Below are 20737 nucleotides of genomic sequence, written 5' to 3' on the forward strand. Positions count from 1 at the left end.
TCCTCCTCAATTCACACACGTCGCGTAAAAACTTCACTTCGTGTTATTGCATTCATTTTTTGTAAATGGCACGGGGTTTACTGTATTATTGCAAAATCAGTTCACGTGAAATGATTATAAAGTTAAAACGATGTCCTTGGAGGAGGTATTTATTATCTATAGACTCAGTAATATATATAGGCCTATCTAGACTATGAGGCTACTAGGCTAGGCCTCTTTCTTAATATATCTCTCCTCTATCTTATTATTGTTGTGATTTTAGGTTGGTGCTGGAATGGCCTGATATTGATAATTAAAGCCCCATTCCCTACGTTTTTTAGATCTAATTTAAGATCACAAACTATATTTAATGTAAAAATAATACTACATGGTCCTATTGCGATAACTTTTTTCGTCTTTAAACGGTTAAAAATGTGAAAAATAAATCGATTCTAATAACGCTGTGGCTAAAGATACGGTACCGTATTCTAACTTCTGTTTACTAAAGGTACGGTAAAATTACATTATGTCATAACCAGCCAATGGGGTGCTGGTACGTGTGTGACGTCATCGTATAAGGACTTTGTGGATTTTTTTTCATATCGCGAAAACAGTGATCAACCGCATTTTCTTGATGCTTTATTTATCGCTATTATCGCCGTCGTGTGTGACAAAAACTAAATGTAGCCTACGTCTGTTATTATTATTGAAAAGCCAAAACATGTTGATTTTAATTTTAGAATACAGAAAACCGTTTCAAAAGAGGCCTAGGCCTACTTACTACGTATACTATAACCTCATTGTATGAGTTTGTTTGTGTAGAGGAAAAGCGATGCCAGGCTGGGGCCAGCTGCATGTGTGAGCTGATTTCTGTGACTCGTCAGCCCTGGGGCTACTGTCTAAATCATAGTATTTGAGGGCCCCTTAATTGTCCGCATTTGCTTGTTGTTTATCGTCACCATTGTAAACAAAGTTTAATAAAAAATATAGGCCTAAATAGGCCATTTTGGAATAAAAATAAAACCCTCATCTGCAGCGCACACACATCCACGCAGCCTGGCGCCGCCGATAGGAATTCTCTACATATATAATACAACAGACGTGATATGAAAAAAAATCCCAAGTTCTTATACGATGACGTCACACACGTACCAGCACCCCATTGGCTGATTATGACGTAATGCAATTTTACCGTACCTTTAGTAAACAGAAGTTAGAATACGGTACCGTATCTTTAGCCACAGCGTTCTAATAATTATAGCGGCCCGCTATAAATCCCAAAATGCATTGCGCGCGGATTGATATTTTTGTTTTTCACCTGTAATTCGCCCACTTTTCGATCGATCGTGAAGCCAAAACAAATGGAAGACTCCTAACTTTTCAGCGAAAATACCGGGTTTTCCCCAATTTGTATCAACGGAGTCTGGCAAAAATAGAAAGACAATTAATACAGCAACTATACAACGTCAGGCTAGGTATATAGCTAGCGTACGATGTTCGTACGTTATCGATGTTTACCAGCTAGGCCTACAAAACTAAGCCTAGCTAGGCTAGGCCTAAGACCGTCCACGAGAGGTTGATCGCCGCGAGCTACTTAGGTAGTGCATTGTTTCTCACTTTTTATCATAATTTACCATAAAACGTACATTTAAGACAAGGAATGACATGGTTTAATGTTTTTAAAGTGATATATATGTATTATTTTCCAAAAAACGTCCAAAATTGCAGGGAAGGGGTCTTTAAAGCTACTAGGCTTACCTTAACAGTCCCGCTTGTCCTAAATCACACACAATGTAAATGAGCAAGTCCAAGTCAATATATATAATTGGTATCTTCCGCCTTGTTTGCTTGGTTTCCTGCTTCGAATAGACCGGTTCGGGCGGCGTCGAGGTCCCACGTTAACATTTGCACACATACACCAACCTATGCAAAATGTGTCGAGGCTAATCGACAGCTAGGCAAGACACATTCAACTAAGTAGTAATTAGAAATAGCCCATAGAAAGCTTAGACCCACAAGAAGAATGTTTATAATTTGTGTACTGTAATTTTTTAATTCTGCTATTTTATTATCAAACAATATGCATGTACTCAAAGGAACTTTAAAAATGCGCGTATATGAACACATGAGATGGAAAGATTAGAACCACGAGAATAAAAAATCTATTTTTGTGTAATGTAATTGTTTAAATTTGCTGACTTATTACTCGGACTGTGTCATACCTAACAGTAACACACACGTCACACCCACACAGACTACTAGAATAATAATTAGGCCTAATAGTATTAATAGAAACTATAATTTTAACACGTAATTCTTTAGTAATACAATAATTATATTAAAAACTATCATAAACTAAAGGCTGATTATTTCGACAATCCACACAAAACGCCGCTATTCTTTTATGAAATCGCACGCCGCAACCACAGCGGAGATAGGCCTAGAATCGTATCGCAGTTGTGTCGCGTAATCACTTCTTGTTGTTATACGCTTGGGTGCACACGGAACAAGAAAATTTAACTGATGAATTATTCATGTTTATTTTGTGACGTTTCATTAAGGCGTCCCCAACTTATGTACGAAAAAAAAAATCGCCGCCGGCACCCCCTCGGGTTGGTTACCGTCATCGTCCGCTTGGTTCAACAAAGCATCATTGGTCGGAGTCACCCCCGTCTGGAACACACTCACCCCTTCAGCTTCCCTGGCCGTACCTATCTGTCTACCCTTTTTCATAGTAAGATAGTGATCAGATGTGTTGATGACACAGATGCATGGCGCATCAGTGCGTAGATGTAAAGTTGCCGGTATCGCCACATCGTCAGTAGTTGGAACTGGCTCTATAAAGAAATCAGGCATAGATACATTGTTAGTCACAAGTTTACATTTAACATGAGCGGCTGAGTGAGGAGGGATTACTCTCCGTTTAGCCACTGTTACCTGGGCAACCCTAGGTTCCACCGGTGAATCCCCTCTTAGAGATATGGTACTGCCCCCAATTGCCAGAAGCAAATTTCCACAATCGATAACGTCTCCCTGTGGATGAAGGAAATCCCCGCCCAAGAGCGTATCGTCGTTGATGGGGGCAACATAAAAGAATTCCTGGTACTCTTTGGTTCCCAATGTAAACTTTAGAGGCCCCACCTTCGAACATGGCATAGATGTCCCCCTTCCTGCCAAAGTAAAGGACAGGGTGGATCTAGACTCAAACTTTATCGGATAGTATAGTAAAATCCGCTGCAGTGTCCACGACTGCGTCAATTTTTCGATTTAACCCTGCTGATAACAATCCGAGTTTGAGTCTCTTCAGTTCTGGTTGTCGTCGGTGTAGATGATTCAATCAGCCCCAAGATAATTGTAGATGGCTCGATGATCGTCACAGGATCCGGTGCTACCTCCTCTGTATTTGCAGGCTTGGCCATCGGGCCCGGCTTGGAGATAGTTGACAAGCCATCATCTTCCTGGCCTGCTTCCGGAACCGGGTTAGGTCGTCGGCCCTCTGACCCAACCCTTACTCGTTTAACGGATCCTGCTCATTGCCACTAACCGGATGCAAACGGCTCGCTAACCTCTGACAATCCCTGCGGAAATGTCCCACCTCCTTACATTCAAAGCAAGCTAGTTCGCCTTGTCTCATGAAACGCATGAGCTGATCCAATTGATCCCGTATGGCTGCAATCTCCGTGTACACGGTGCTCTCCACCCATCCCAGATTGGTATTCAACGTCTGGAAATTACTCTCCACAGCGGCCAAACGGGCCTCCTTAGTAGGAGTATTGTTGGTTGGTGGCACCGGCGTCACAGTTCGAGGCTGGTTTTGGCCGCCAGTAGGTGCGGGTTCCGGAGGAACCCAAGCCGGTGCTGGCCTCTGAAACGTTACACGGTTTCCCCTCATAGGCCTCCCTCGCACCTGCTTAATGGATACCTCATCGCCAGTTTCACCCTCGGTATCGTCCTGGTCCTCTGAAGGTAGCTGAAAAGATAGTGGGGGTGCAAAAGAAGTACGGACCGTGGACCTAACATGAGGTTTCACGGTATCCTTAACCTTACTCTTACGTTTACTATATAGCCCCCTATAACTATCATATTCTTCAAACTCCCTAATAGCTCTGGGAATAGTTGAACAGTGCTTGTGCATGACGTGTCTACCCACTTCTGCGTCCCTGCACCCAATACAAAACCTAACTACGGCTTGCTCCTGGATCCACTCCTTGGGCAAATCCTTAAACGCCTTCCTAGTCAGGTTAGCACTCTATCTCCCCATTCCTCTATAGTCTCTCCCTCATTTTGCGTAGCAGTCTCTAATTTAGCTTGGAGGACCGCGGGGAGCTCGTCCTCATTAAAGCGTCGGTTGAAAGCTCTAATAATCCGCCTAAAGCCGATATCAGCGTTCATTTCTATTAGATTCACATAGAACTCAGCCGCCGCCCCGTCTAAACACCAAGTAAGGACGTCCTTACTTTCACGGTTTGTGAGTTCCTGCTCATCTATAAATGAAGCCAATCGTCGCTTAAAAAAGGATCAGTTGTCTCCCCTCCCCCTAAACGTTAGAGACAGGTATATCTTTTTTACGCATTCTCCTACGTTCTAAAAGACCCTGCCGGCCTTCATAGTGCCAGATTCTCGAGGTGGTCCTGAGACACTCCACTGCTGTCCTAGCCCCTGCACTATGTCTATCCGACTCTCTACTCCTGCTACTATCAGTATCAGTACCATCCCTACTAAGGTCACTATCGCTGGTCGATGGAGATCGCCGGCGAGTCCTAGTTTTAGACCTAGCGTTTTTAGATAGTCTCCTGGGGAGTCTTTCCTCCTCGTCCTCCCTAGAGCTAAAACACGAGTCTAAGGTTATTGGAGATGACTTTTTGATGTAGCTCCTACGTTTTGTTGACCTACTCTTACCTCTATCCTGGTCAGAACGCCCAGCGGAGGTGGACGGCATATAAGCAGGGTTGTAGCTAAGAATTGTTGAGGGTGGAAAAAAAAATTGTGAGGGTGGTTTTTTACTAAGCTTGCGAGCGAAGCGAGGAACTTAGGCTGGGGGCCAGGGGGCCGGCAAGGGCCCCCGGTCGGGGTTCAGGGGCCGAAGGCCCCTGAAAAAATTTGCTATATTGACCTTTATAAGACTCATTTTAATGATGGTTTATATGTGTAATTTTTTACATTTTTTTTTATTAATAATATTATCATTGTTCAGGTGAATGATTTTAATAAAGCAAAACAATACTTTTACCATGGACGTAATTATACGTACCTCCCGGTTTATACCTCCATGCTTTGACAGTGTAAGTGTAGGCCTGCCATTTGGACCTAAACATAACTGCCTTTGTGGTTACCTTGCCCCTGAAGAACGCCTAGGCCTAGCTAGCTTGCATGAATTAAATAAATTTGTTCGATTTAGCCGAGAATATTTTTTCAAGATAAAAACCTCTTATTGATATTCATGCCGCACAACAACCACGTAGAAAAACATCACGATGTACTTACATGAACGAACGTACATTTCGCCAGGTCTGCGGCCTGGGCGATGAATGATCTAGGCTATCATCCGAGCCATACTACAGTATACTCGCGCTAATGATGTAATTCACAAAATAAAAAATAATAACAGTACAAGATATATAGTATGTTTCAATTCAATGGTTTTTTAATAAATACACGTAGTCGGGAAGTTACTCCACAAAGCAGTCGGCGTGGAACGGTTGATTAGCCTACAGTTTAATTCGCCGGTTTTTTTAAATATTCTCCATGATTCATTCATACAGAGGAGATAAGAAAATCGCGCACAGCATGCAAAGCTAGCAAGCTGCATGCTAGGTTGTGATGTTCACTCAAGTGGAACTTGAGCGTACCGTCCAATCAGCATTAAGTACATGACAGTTCTGCTTGGTTGATTTTCAACAAAGCTGTGTGTTTTGTGCTAGGCTAGTACCTAGCTGCATTGTGCGATGTGAGCTTGTGTTAGCTAGAATATGCCCGATATTTCGCGGAAAAAAAAGGAATTTAGGGTGGGCGGACAGGTACGTCTGACGCTGGGCGGAAGGCCTTAAAATTAGCTTTAGACTGGGCGGGAGGCTTTTAGGCAGGGCGGCCCCGCCCGGCTCCGCCCTGCACAATTACATCCCTGTATAAGCCCTAAGCCCACCTTCGAGATAGCGAGGATCACTAGCAGGTCCTGTAGTATAATACGTACCTGGTACGTCTAATAGAGGAGTAGCCTGGGGCGATGGGAGGACGTGGTATCGACCACTATGGCCCCCGTTATTTTGCACCCGATATGCCCCTTCCATATCTACAGATTGTGAGACCTGCGACCCCCTTCTGGCCGCTCTATTTTGTTTTTCCACTAGAGGTGCCACATTATCTATCATTTGGCCTACGCCTCCACCTAAACTCGGATTCGGTTGAAAATCCAGGTGGTCAACTAACCTGGCAGTACCGGCTACTCCGTGTATCTGGTGAATATTAGAGGACGTAATGTTGTCATGGGTAGCCTGCCATTTAACCATTCTAGTTGCTCGCTTCTTCCCTACATTAGGGACTCCATAAAGGTCTTGCACTTGGCAAAAGTTAACTAGAACCTTATTAGACGGCATGATCTAAAAATTGTCTCTCTTCTATTTGATGGTTATGCTTCTAAATCTAGTTACAGTGTATGACAGATGTTATTACGCAAAGAGTACGATACAAATTAAAATACCGCCAGACGTAATAAAAATTACAGGCCCAACAGTAGAATCAAATATTGTCAATGCAGTAACACACACACAATATTGCAAAATGGCTGTTGGAGATGCAAATATAATAAAATATTTCACCAGCAAACCTGCAATGAAAAAAAACCCGTCAATACAGTTAACAACACTTACCACTAAACCTTCCTTTCTGTGAGATAAAAACCTGACTGACGGACGAAAAAGATGTTATCAATAAAAACAATCAAGATAAAAATTAGTGGTGCCACTCAGCTCAACGGCCACGCCTAGTATCCCACTAGGTGATACGGCCTAATAAACTGCCCACTAATACTTCAACTATAGAAAAAAAATACAACTCCCGGTCCGTATCGACTCCCCCGCCGATACGCTAATCAGCAAGTATCCAAATGCCACAATACTACGTGATTAACTTTACCGGTATGTTATACCTTCAATAAATATACCAACTTCAATAAACTAACAAATGCACCGTAAGCACAATAAGTTAATAGGTTTCGGAGGACGAAATACCTCGCGATCGACCCGATCACGTTAAGAATGCAAAGCAATCAAGGTTCCCACCTCTCCAAAAAAAAAATATATTCCAAGCTTTTGCTCGCAGCGCCAATGTTGTGATTTTAGGTTGGTGCTGGAATGGTCTGATAATTAAAGCTACTAGGCTTACCTTAACAGTCCCGCTTGTCCTAAATCACAGTCCAAGTCCAAGTCAATATATATAATCGGTATCTTCCGCCTTGTTTGCTTGGTTCCCTGCTTCGAATAGACCGGTTCGGGCGGCGTCGAGGTCCCACGTTAACATTTGCATACCCCCTGTATGCAAATCAAGCTATCGGGGAGACACCCTTGTCCGGTCGGAGGGGTGGTCTGTTTACCCGGCGGGCGCCGTTCACAACATTATTCTTACTCTTAGCCTGGCCTGTGTGTGTCTGCTACTTTACTTAATATTAATTATTCTAGCCTACATTATAGTAGTATCATCAGGCAAGGCATCATCATATAATAACTAGTTAGCTACTAGGTAGGATATAGAGGGCAGCCTACTAGATTCTAGAGAAGGCTTTTTAGCTAGAACTCCCCTTCTACATGATCAGGCTACCAGTTACTACCAGTCAGATGTTGTAAGATTGAATATACCTTGTTTACCTTGAACTTCGGACATTGAGAACTAGCTCATTTGTCCCTCCATCATCATAACTGCAAACTCTTCATTAACGTACGGGCGAAACTTGATGTGGTGGTCAGACCAATATTTAGCAATGCCCGATTTGAACTCATTGACCGATTGTGCCTCTACTACATGAGGGTAATGAGTTCCAATCATCTACCACTCTTACCGAATATGCACTCTTTCTAACATTTAATTTTGTCTTGGGTTTAGAGACTTTGAAACTGTGTCCTCTAGTTTGTTTATAATTATATTTTGCAAAGAGCTTCTCATCATTTATTTTCTCATACTTATTAAATATTTTAAATGTTTGTAATGCATCAGCCCTTTTCTTTCTAAATACTAACGTAGGTAGGTCCAAAGCCTTCAACCTCTCTTCGTATGGTTTGTATCTTAATTCGGACACCAGCCTTGTTGATCTCTGTTGAACTTTCTCCAGTCTGTCTTTATCTTTTTTATATAGTGGTATCCATGAGCTACCTCCATATTCCATCTTGGGTCTAACCATAGCTTTATACAGATACATGTAACAGGGCTATCAAGATATTTGAAGGACCTACATATCATCCCCAGCATCATATTTGCAGATCTAGCAACTTTTGTAGTATGAGCCGAAAAATTCAATTTATGATCTATTAAAATCCCCAAATCGGTTTCTTGTGTTATACTCTCAATGATCACTTTCGAAGGACCTTCTCCAATAAAATACTTAGACATACCATTTCTATATCCAAAATGGATTACTTTGCATTTTGTTAAATTAAATGGCAACTGCCAGTCTGTAGACCATCTATACATTGCATCCACATCACATTGAAGCAAGGCACTATCAGAATCAGATTGGATAACTCTAAACAATTTTGTATCGTCGGCAAAAAACTTGATTTCAGAATGAGAAATAACATCTGGAAGGTCATTTATAAATATAACAAATAATAATGGTCCCAGGATACTGCCTTGGGGCACTCCACTAATTACATCACGCCATTCAGACTTTTTTCCATTGACAACCACCCTCTGCTTACGATCAATCAAAAAAGCTTTGATCCATCCTAATAAATTTCCAGAAACTCCATAAGACTTTAATTTTAACAGCAATCTTCCATGCGGAACTTTATCAAACGCCTTCTGAAAATCAAAGTAAATGCAATCAAATGAAAGACCTTTATCCAACCATGATGTCCACAAATCTATGACTTAATTAACTGAGTAACACATGACTTACCAGAATGGAAGCCATGCTGTTGTTCTTTAAGCAGGTTACAAGTTTCCAAATGATCATAGATTTTATCTTTCACAAATTTCTCCATCGTTTTGCATAGTGGAAGTTAGGCTTACAGGTCTGTAATTCAATGGTTCACTTTTATTACCCTTTTTAAACAGAGGTACTACTTCAGCTCTCTTCCAAGAGTCAGGGACTTCTCCTACAGCCATTAATTTGTTAAATAATAAAGTAATTACTCCTTCAATAACGTCAGCAGTTTCTTTAAAGATGTATTGTCCCTTTGACTAATTCCAAAAAAATAAAAAATAAAAGATTTCGAAAAAAGGTGGGTCATTTTGAAGTATCATAATAGAAGACCCCTTCCCTGCAATTTTGGACGTTTTTTGGAAAATAATACATATATATCACTTTAAAAACATTAAAGCATGTCATTCCTTGTCTTAAATGTACGTTTTATGGTAAATTATGATAAAAAGTGAAAAACAATGCACTACCTAAGTAGCTTGCGGCGATCGACCTCTCGTGGACGGTCTTAGGCCTAGCCTAGCTAGGCTTAGTTTTGTAGGCCTAGCTGGTAAACATCGGTAACGTACGAACATCGTACGCTAGCTATATACCTAGCCTGACGTTGTATAGTTGCTGCATTAATTGTCTTTCTATTTTTGCCAGACTCCGTTGATACCAATTGGGGAAAAAAAAATCGAAAAGTGGGCGAATTACAGCTGAAAAACAAAAATATCAATCCGCACGCAATGCATTTTGGGATTTAAAGCGGGCCGTTATAATTACTAGAATCGACTTATTTTTCACATTTTTAACCGTTTAAAGACAAAAAAAGTTATCGCAATAGGACCATATAGTATTATTTTTAAATTAAATATAGTTTGTGATCTTAAATTAGATCTAAAAAACGTAGGGAAGGGGGCTTTAACTATCACCAAAAATTTTTTTACTGAAATACAGACGTTTTTGTGTTAAAAAAAATAACTTTGACTTCCAGTCAAAGTTTTCAATCCAAACATATCCCATAATGAAATGCGCTTGTTTGGCTACTCTGTATGCATAATCATAAAACTTCCTCATGATCTGTGTGAAAATACCTTCTTAACCGTGACGAGTTGTAAACAATCCTAATTTAGCATATGCATAATGCGTACTCATGGCTTGAAATCTTTGTTTACTTTCGCTCGTGACGATTTTCCAGATGAAATGTAATCAAACTAATTTACCTGTTAATTACGTAAACTTGGTGTTTTTGGCTTAAATTTTCGACTTAAAATGAGTAACTTTAATATTACTTTGATATGGCAACTTTAAATTTAGAATATTTTGACCTTCATTTTTTTGTGTTTCAAGGGACAATACATCTTTAAGAATTTATCATATCAGGGCCAGGAGATTTACTTACATCTAAACCCTTCAAATGCTTCACAACGTCTTCCACCTCAAAGAAAACTGAATCGACTCTATTATCTGTTTTTTTATTTATTTATTGCGTTCCTCTGAATCAAAATGTTGGGGTTGGGTAGAATTCTCTTTGGTATACACTTTAACAAATGCCTCATTAAAAATTTCTGCTTTCATTTTACTTGAAGACACAGACACTCCACTATGATCTACCAATTCTGGAATACCATGCTTAATATTTGTGCCGTAGTGGTTGGCTCTACACCTTCAGGAAGAGATCCTGGCCATTCTTCCGGGTCAAGTCTACGACTTACTCGTCATCCTGGCCCAAGATTCTCCCGACTGCCTCTGCGGTTGGGTATAGCAGCTGTGGTGCACCCACTCGTTGCCCCGGTGGAGCGAAGTAGGGCCCATCAGACTCCAACAACAGGCGGCGGTCATCAGTTTAAAGATATGTCTGCACGCGTCCCCCTGCTCAGCGTTGAAATAGGTTAGGGGAAAACACTCTGAACCTATCGACCATCAACATAGTCAAAGGGAAGTTGTGGAGCAGGATGCGAACACTACTTGGAATCCGTGCTAGATGTTCAGGCACTTCTGGTAGCACGTCTCTGCTGTTGGATCGTTGCGACTGCCTCTCAGCTACACCTCTTTCTGTGTAAATTGGCCTTTAGGCTGGGTGGAGGCTGGAATTCTCGGCCTCAGCTTCGACGGGTGGCTGGGGTTTCTCATCCTTGCAAGATCCATTCGCTGGGCCATCGTGACCATATAGCGCCAGTAGATTATGGCCTCCGGCGGTTCACCTATCGGCGCTTGTAGGTCGAACATCAGGTCCAGGGTCTTCTGTGCGATGCTGCCTACTGTACATGTGGACAGAAGGTCTTTTCGTTGTTTAGTTGGGTGACCAGGTCGTCCAAGGCGGACTCCGGTCTCCCCATAATCATAGCGGCGTACTTCCGCAACTGGCATAGTTTGGTTCTTGTCTTCTTTGGGGTGGATGGCAGCTTGAAGCATGCGAAGATGGTGAGACCACATATGCCTCCTCATGTGGTGTACCGACTCGTACACGCATCCTGGGAAAACACACAGGTTCTTCAGCCGGGGTCGTGGATCCGCTGTTGCCGCGTTTTTTTTTACCTCTCACAGGTTGGTTGGCGTAGGCCAGCTTCTACATCTGTGTCGGAGATTGTTGGAGATCGCCGGCGACACACAACATTCTACCCTTCTCTGTAAAAAAACACACTTTTTGGGTTTTAGTTTAAGGTTGGAATTCCTAAATCTTCCCAGGACAGTGGTTAAGTTATTCAGTTCATTGTCTTCAAAGGTTTTTCCCAGAACGACAATATCATCCAGAAATGCTAATACGATGTTCCATATATCAATCCTTGTAGTACTAACCCCATGACACAGGACGTAGCAGGCCAAATGGCATTTTGACGAATTTATAAAAAAAACATGCTTGGTGATGAACACAGTTTTCCTCTGGTCCTCCTCCTTCATTGGGATCTACTCTTATAGGGTGTCAAGCTTGGAGAACCAGATGTTTCCAATCCTGCAATCCAAAAAAAAAAATTACTGGCTGTCAACTGCTAGAAGAATATGTCTACAAGCAACAATTCAACTGGATCGGACATGTAATTAAAAAAGAAAATGAAGATCCTTAAAAAATTCTTACTTTTCACACAACACAAAGTAAACGAAGAGGTCGGAAGATACCATCAGTACTTGATAGAGTTGTACAACAAAGTCAACTTACTAGATGCAACTTCATTGGAGCCTGCTTCAACAGAAATTTATAATTCCCAGCAATGTTTTAACTGTATATATAAACTGTTTTATAAGTTGTTTTGTGACTGTGCAATTTAGTAGTAAGCACTCTCATACTGTACATTTAAAAGTAACACATCCAAATGCCAACTTTAAGTCAATGGCTACCAGATGTCTCTGTGAGACGGTTATTTGAACCAGTACCTGCAGTACCAGTAATCCTTTACTAACGGCAACAGATAGGCATCCTTGGTGGTGATTATTCAATGCCCGATAGTCTATGCAGAAGGGCACGGAGCTGTCACTCTTCCGTACCAGGACTGGTGCTGATGCTTACTCTGAGATGGATGGTTTACCGTAATCACACCAGCTCAAAACATCTTTTTTATTATCTCCTTCTCCTCTTCATGAGGAAAGCGAAGCGGCATTGGTTGGAGCCGTTGCTTGATAGCTGAGGCCTTGCCTGTATCTATGGCATACTCGATATCTTCGAAAGTGCCAATATCAAACTGATGCGAAGCAAAAACTTGATGCTGGATGATGAGAGAAGACAACGGTATGAATTTGAAGTCGGAGAGATCAGCACGGGACGCTTCTAGCATGTCCACCAGATTACTGGGTACCGCTGAAACAGGTTCATTATGACTGGTTAAGGAACATACTTCTGCGGCGTTGATTTCACTCTCCAGGTCGACTTCTGTGGCTCTAGCAATGTCTCTTCCCTGCTTCATGGTGACGTACATGTCGACCACACACAGGTGCGGAGTGCGCAAACCTTGATGTGTGGTAGCTGGAATTGCCACAGATGCATTGATCTGGATCTATAAAAAAGTCTGGTAAAGGTAAATGGTTAGGTGAAAGTTGACATGGGACGTGTGCTACAGAGTGAGGGGGTATCACTCTACGCTTGGCGACAAGAACACGAGCGGTCCTTGGTGTGTAGGAATTCGACTCTAGCCTAAAATGAATAGGTCTCACTTTGTAACCAGGTATCGATGTCCCTCTACCCGCTATGGTAAAGTCAAGTTGGCCACAATAGGTGGTTTAGGAACTAGACGGAATATACTTTTTCTTTAAGTATTGTCTTGTCCGGTCCGCGGCCGTGTCCACATCAGCTGTTACCTCAGTCTGGTTTATGTAGACCGTAGTGTATATGGCTAGTTTGGATCATACTCTATTATTCAGACGTGACGGCTGCCTCAACTTGTTGGGCTAACTTCGGACAGTCCTTCCTGAAGTGGCCTGGTTCTCAACATTCATCACACACTCTCAGTCTCAGGGGTGAGGTTGAATACTGTCTACACGGCGATGGCTGCAATGCAGTTAATAGACTGTTGAACCGGGTCATCAACTGGCCGACGTTGGTCATCAACTGGTCAACATTCGTGTTCAGTTGACCAAATTGACGTTCGACTGCTTCCATCCATGAAAACCCAATTGTCTTTCCCTAATAAATAATAGACTTTTGGGAATATCTAATATCTACCTAAGAGCTCTGCACTCGGTAGTCCACAAGTCAGCGAAATATTCATCATGCTCACTTTCACTAAGAGTCATCCTCCCAGGCCCAGCCAACATGTGTAGTCTGAGGTTCACCTCTAGAGGCATGCCTTGTGGAAGCTAGAGGCATGCCTTGTGGAGGGTTGAAATCTCCTATCTATTGATTTCCTATGATCATAACAAGGTTCATAAGAGTCTGGAGTCTGCTGTGTTTTATAGAAGCTATATACGGCCATACTGCGTTGAAACACCGGTTCTCGTCAGATCACCGAAGTTAAGGAACGTTGTGTCCGGTTGCGTTCTGGATGGGAGACCGTCTAGAAATCGTGGCGGGTGCTGTATATACTGGAGAGTGATGGTGTAATGGTAATATCGGACTAGCATGTGATAGGCATGGGTTCGAGGTTATCTGTACCATACTAATTGCATCCTTAGGCAAGATGCTTTACTCTCATTGCCTAATCTGGTAGGCGCTGCACTGCTGGCTGCCGTGGGTCCGTGGAGGGCCTAATCCGAATTTCCTCACTGAGGACAAATATTAATACAAATACAAAAATACAAATCTTTTCTTTCCCTATCATACATTGATCTCTTATTTTATAATGCATGGTAAACACACAGTCCCAAAATCATGTGCGTGGTGTATATTGATCAGTTCAGACCGCTGCTCTCTTCGGTTACGACGCACATGACCTCGGAATACTCGGTAGACTGAACCATTTTGAGGAGGGGTATTTCACTACAGATAAGGAGGCCTAATTTTTTTTTTGCGCAATTTGTACATTTTTAATAACAAAATTTATAAGTTTGAAGTTTAAACTTATTATTTTTGGAAGTGATAAGCACTGGGTCGGAATAGTAGAATACTGACTGATTAGTATGTAATTTATTATTTTCTTTATTATTATGTACAATAAACAAGTAAGAAATGTAAATTTACACTTATATTGACGCCGCAGTACCAATTGTGTCATCCATAATTTGTTACATCTCCCACTCCACACATTTCAATACCTGCCATTTTGACATGCCACGTCCATTTTTCACAGACTGCAAGTTCTGTTTGTTATAATAACAATCGTAATCATAACACATCTTGCGTCGCCAGCATCATCATGTGCTGCACTCACATATCTACCCATCTCCAGGTTTATGTGTTCTTCACCTGCCTATGATGTCCGTGACAATCCTCTACTAGATCAGAAAGGCTTGCCTAGGTTCAAGGCTATTGCACCAGATCATGTTGTACCTGCAGTGAAACACCTTGTACAAGAAACTGAGACTGATTTGAAAAAGTTAGAAGCTGGACTGAAAGGTGGTTTATTTTTTTTTAAGTACATCAATTATTAATGTAGTCACTATGGTTCCATTTACAAGGAAATGTACACATAAAAATGTTTCATAAAGTTTAGTTTGATAACAGGTTTTTAGAAGTGGAGTTTAGCACAACCTAGTGTACCCTAGCATACTAGTTTTCAAACGCCGAGTTTGACAACAAAAGTTTTCCAAAGTTTGTATGGTAAACTAGTTTGCAGAAGTTTGAAAATGCACCTTCTTGATAAACTAGTTTGCTTAGGTTTGTGAACAGCGATTCAAATAACAATCTTTGGGTGCCTTGCAGTCATGTGATCTTCCAAATAGGACACAAAGACAACTATCCTTGGACAAGAATAAAAAACACAGAGTTTGCAAACAAATGTTTAGTGAATTTGCTTGAGTGTGGGCTAGCCTTTAATCTGTAATACTCTAGTAACTATAAATCAAGCAAATGGCTTTAAATGAAAAATTGTTTTACATTGTATTATTAACTTGATTTGTTCTTTATAGATGATACCAAAGTCAAGACATGGCAATCAGTGGGAGAACCGCTAGAATTGCTTGGCTCTCGACTTTCCTATGCATGGAGTGTGATCAGTCACTTAAATGGTGTAAAGAATAGTGACAAGCTGAGGAAAGCACACCAAGATGCTCAACCAGATGTGGTCAAAATCTCCAGTTCAGTTGCACAGAGCCAACATGTTTATAATGCTATGAAAGTAGGTGGAAAACAGTCTTTTGCCACTTTCAAAACACCAAGCACACCAAACAAAATGCTGGTGTTGATGCAATGTGTGTGTGAACAGAGTTTTGCTAATGTTGACTGTTGACCAGTGAGTGACATGATGTCAATGTCTCAGGGAGTCGGTAAACTCCAGTTAACTCTTTTCTAGACGGTGTGAAAGGGGGCATAGGTCGAACTCTTCTGAAATGAAGATATGGTGTGCAACTATACTTAGTAATTAGTTTTGAAATACTCTTCATCCTTCTTTATTATTAGAATAGACTTAGGCTTCTAAGGTATTTACTATTCCTCCCTTCCTTACCAATTTTAAGTGCCACTACTGCTTATCTTATTGATATCAAGAATATATAAAAAATGATCTTATTATTAGATTGATTATCATTTTTCAGGAGCTTAATAAGAACAGTGGCGGCCTGGATAGGGCACAGGTACGAATCATCAGTTCTGCCGTCCTTGGTTCTAGACTAGGAGGAGCTGAGTTAACTGGTTCAGATAAAGACAGGTTTAACAAGATTAGTCAAGATTTAGCTGTTCTGGGTAACACATTTAGGTAAGTATGAAACGCTGATGTTGCAAAACAAAGAAAAATAAATGTATTTTTGGGTAGAGAGAGATACTTGGATGTTGGGACCGACTGAAAGGAAAAGGCAGACTATTGAGGTTTTTTTCCTCAAAGAATTTGTAATATTTTTAGGACAATTCAAGAGGTGCACTTTGATTTGGTCTCTCAGTAAAGTCATTATTAACCATTAAGAGAGGATTTACCTGATATTAATATTTAATACAATGTACACAATATAAATACATTTAAAACAATAACTAAGATTTATTTTGATATATTTTGATATAGATAAAAACGAAACAGAAAACGCAATCATTTTGTATGAAGAGGAATTTACATCCTGAGAGGTCCTCTGAGATAAAACAAAGCACAATATTTAGGACTAAAAAAAGAAGTTAAATTTATCTGTTCTTATGTTTCATTTTATCAGTAATAATGTATTGGACTCTACAAAAGCCTTTGATCTAAAATTGACAGACAAGAAAGATGTTGAAGGACTTCCAGATACTTTGCTACAGTTAATGGCCAGCAACGCAGAAGAGAAACCAAGGTAACTGACATCAGGGGTATGCCTTTTCTAAAGCCCTTGATTATGCCAAATACCAGTTTAAAGAAACATTTGACCACCTTATGATTGTTTTCTCCTAAAGCTCAGTCTACTCTATCAAACTTTATGCGACAAAACAATTTGTATATGGACATGATGATGTCATATCACTACCATATTTTGGCATATTACTACAATATTTGGGCACACACATTTTTTTGTCAAACTAGATAGTGTAGACAAAGCTTTATACATATTAAATTAGTTATTCATGGAGATGCACTTAGGCACAAATGTCGCAATTTCAAGTTATCTAATGTGTAGCAATGCAGGGATCATATAAATTAAATGATCAAAATATTAATGGGGTATACTGTATTGTCTAGAAAATGTGTTATAATCATTTATAAAGTTTAACCTTTTTTCTTATGCATTAGTGATTATAAAAGCGGGCCTTGGAAGGTGACCCTAGACATGCCATGCTTTGAACCTTTTATGAAGCACTCAAAGAATCCGGCCTTGCGTGAATCTCTATATCGGTCATTCATAAAACGAGCCTCTGAGGGCGATCACGACAACACACAGGTTATTGAAGACATTAGAAAGCTTAGGTGAGATTTTTTAACAAGTTAAAAATTATGAGAAAGATTAAGTTTTGTGTTAAAAATTAATTGTCGCTAGTGGTTGATTGATTGAGGGCACGCACATTGTTATGTTGTCCTAGCCTGATGAACTTCTGAACTTAAGTCAAAACAAACATTTTGTAGGCCTTATTGAAGGTACTAGAAAGCTTACTTACTGCTGTAAAAAAAAACCCAAATATTTCCTTTTATTTAATAGAAAAGAGAAAGCAGGCCTGCTGGGATATGACAATTTTGCAGCCCTGTCTTTAGAAATGAAAATGGCTTCCAATGTTGACAATGTTTGGAAGCTTATTAATAGTTTGAAGGACAAAAGTAAAATAGCATCAGAAAAGTAAGTACCATACTTTGTATGTTATATAACAAGGATAACAAGTTCCTGGATTGTAAGTGGGTAAAACAGGTTTCATGTATGACCTATTGTAGTAACTCTGTGTCTAAATATGCATCTAAATTCCCATTTAGAAAATGCACCCGAATTTAAAGTATGTTTTAAGAGTCATTCTTCACACAGACGCATCAGATTTGGTGTAAAATAATTAAATTGCTAACTCTTTCTTTCCATGTACAAAATAAATTATTACCTACATAAATTATTAGTCGGTGTAACTGTGTAAATTATTTTCCTGATTTTATTTTAGAGAGTATTCTGAGTTGCAAAGTTTTGCAAATGAGAATGGCTTCCAGGGTAAGCTGCAGTTGTGGGATATGGCGTATTGGTCGGAAAGACGCAGAGAGCACTTATTCAAGTATGAGCATTATGAATTATGTATAGTGTTTTATGATTAAAATTGTGCACAATTTAACTAAGGATATGACTCAATTGAATGCTGGCACAAACCCCCTTCCTCAGATTGCTAAACTTACATTTGTGAAATCTCATTGTTTCTAATGACATAATTTTTATTTTTAGAATGAATGATGAAATCTTGAGGCCATATTTTCCTCTACCAAAAGTTCTACATGGGCTTTTCAACTTAACATCTTTCCTGTTTAATGTTCAAATTATAGTAAGTAAAGTTTCTTTAATATCTGAATGTTTCAGCATAGTTACTGTACATCATACATGAGTATAAAAATACACTACAAATAAATTTACCCCATGATCCATTGTCTTCATCTACTATATTTTTAATTTCTTAAGTGTGATGTGCCCAAATTTGGTAGTGATATGCCCAAATATGGTAGTGATATGCCCAAATATGGTAGTGATATGACATCAACATGTCCATATATAGGCACATCACGTAATATTTTCAGATCAGATAGATAGATAATATTTATTTAGATAATAATGAATGAATATATACAAAATAGAAAAAAGATATTAAAGTGAACATAGATAAAGCAGTAATTGGTAGTCATTATTATCATGGATCCCTTCTAGAAGTTAAAAACTTGTCTCGTAGGGACCCATAACAAAACACATTACTAAAAAAATAAAAATAACCTAGAATATATAATTATATAATTTAGGATAAAAAATTACAGTATAATAACATAACTAACATCTTCTTTATAAAAATTATTTAAATTATATTTCAATAGTTTCATGATAATTATAAATGAAATAACTACCGATATTGGTAAATGAAAAAAAAATATGTATACATAAATTATAATTCCAGTATATATATAGTATATACTATATACATTATATATAGTATAGATTAAAGATTGCAATAATAAACAACAACTAATATTTTGTGTAAGACATAAATAGTATATGAGTATAAATAATGATAATAAGCATATTAACTAAGCAGTATAATATTTAGATATATAATGATTCTTTAACTTTTTTCGCCACATAAAGTTTGATAATGTAGACAGAGATTAACTAGCACTTTCTTCAATATTAATTTACAGCCCGATTTTGATGAATCTGTGGAGACTTGGCATCCTGATGTCAAATTCTTTAACATCAATGACGAAAATGGTATGATACTGATTCGTGACTCTCAATTACTTTAATTGGCATGTTTTTCTTTACTTATCAATCAATCAATCAATAATTTTTATTTCTCAAATAAAAACAAAATACAGTTAACATTTTCTAAAAATAATAGATAATAAATGAGAAAAAGGGGTACCCCACTGGAAGCTTAAGCTTTAAATTGTGGGGTCCTGGCAACATAATTAAAAATAAGGTAAGGTAAGAAATATATATAATATATGATAATGAACATAAAAAGACATTTAACTTAACAAATGCAGTTATTATTTGACTTAAGACAGATATATGATCAACTTAAACAATAATAGTAGAAACAAGGTAAAAAAAAACTTTCAATTAAACAGTACACTGGTCATAACAATGATCAAAAATAATTTATTTAAGAGCGAGTATGTATTCAATATCTTAATATTTGCATAAATATATGGCACTATGGCTTGGTGCTTGCTTGCAAATTCTAGGGTCTTTGGTTAAATCCTGTACTTTTTTTACCCCAATAAAGCGGCAGAAGATTGATATTAGACTTGGATTTATTACTTGCTGTTGGATTGCGTGAAAATAGAAAATATGATTATGAGTATAATTTGTTTCAGGTAATCGTGTAGCATCCTTTTTTCTGGATCCTTTCAGTCGACCAGCTGAGAAAAGGGGTGGAGCCTGGATGGACACCTGTCTTGGTATATATTTCTTATAGAATGTTTCTTGTAAAATTTAGTATTAGTTTATTCATTAACTGTATCCTTGCCTTCTGCATAAATGTGAGGCACAGGACCTAATAATGCATTTTTTGGTGATATTTTATTTAAAAAAATCTATAGCATTATTATATAGATATTATGATTAAGATGAGAATAAAAAGTCTGTTGATTTTATAGATAAAAGTGAACTGCTAAATCAGCGACCAGTAGCTTACTTGATCTGTAATCAGTCGCCACCAGTGGATGGCAGGACTTCTTTGATGACATTCAGGGAAGTGGAGACTCTTTTCCATGAGGTTTGTAAGAACTTTCGTTATATTACTGTTATTAAAGGGAAACTTTTAGGACCAAACAGTGTGACCTTTATGATTGTCCCTTTAATATGGTTGTCTTTTTAATATGGGTGTCTCTTTTATAGTGGTGTCCCTTTAATATGGGTGTCCCTTTAATACTAGTTTCCCTTTAATATGGGTGTCTTCTGAAAAGGTTGTAGTGTTAAATGATACATTGT

General features: G+C 39.1%; 1 protein-coding gene across 2 annotated transcripts in view; it reads left to right on the forward strand.

Moving 5' to 3' along the window:
• The window catches only part of LOC140063492 (uncharacterized), a 24810-nt gene continuing 4073 nt past the window's right edge, over nt 1-20737 (forward strand). The window contains exons 1-12 of one of the 2 annotated variants that reach the window (XM_072109834.1): nt 1-145; nt 14809-15074; nt 15587-15795; nt 16211-16371; nt 16814-16933; nt 17368-17541; nt 17771-17905; nt 18213-18320; nt 18485-18581; nt 19441-19510; nt 20122-20205; nt 20404-20522. In XM_072109834.1, coding sequence (XP_071965935.1) covers nt 66-145; nt 14809-15074; nt 15587-15795; nt 16211-16371; nt 16814-16933; nt 17368-17541; nt 17771-17905; nt 18213-18320; nt 18485-18581; nt 19441-19510; nt 20122-20205; nt 20404-20522 — 1623 coding nt within the window. In that variant the 5' untranslated portion in view covers nt 1-65. The remainder of the gene's footprint in view (nt 146-14808; nt 15075-15586; nt 15796-16210; nt 16372-16813; nt 16934-17367; nt 17542-17770; nt 17906-18212; nt 18321-18484; nt 18582-19440; nt 19511-20121; nt 20206-20403; nt 20523-20737) is intronic. The other variant, XM_072109835.1, reaches the window with a different exon arrangement.

The sequence above is a fragment of the Antedon mediterranea genome, chromosome 1 (assembly GCF_964355755.1).
Source record: "Antedon mediterranea chromosome 1, ecAntMedi1.1, whole genome shotgun sequence".
Lineage (NCBI taxonomy): Eukaryota > Metazoa > Echinodermata > Crinoidea > Comatulida > Antedonidae > Antedon > Antedon mediterranea.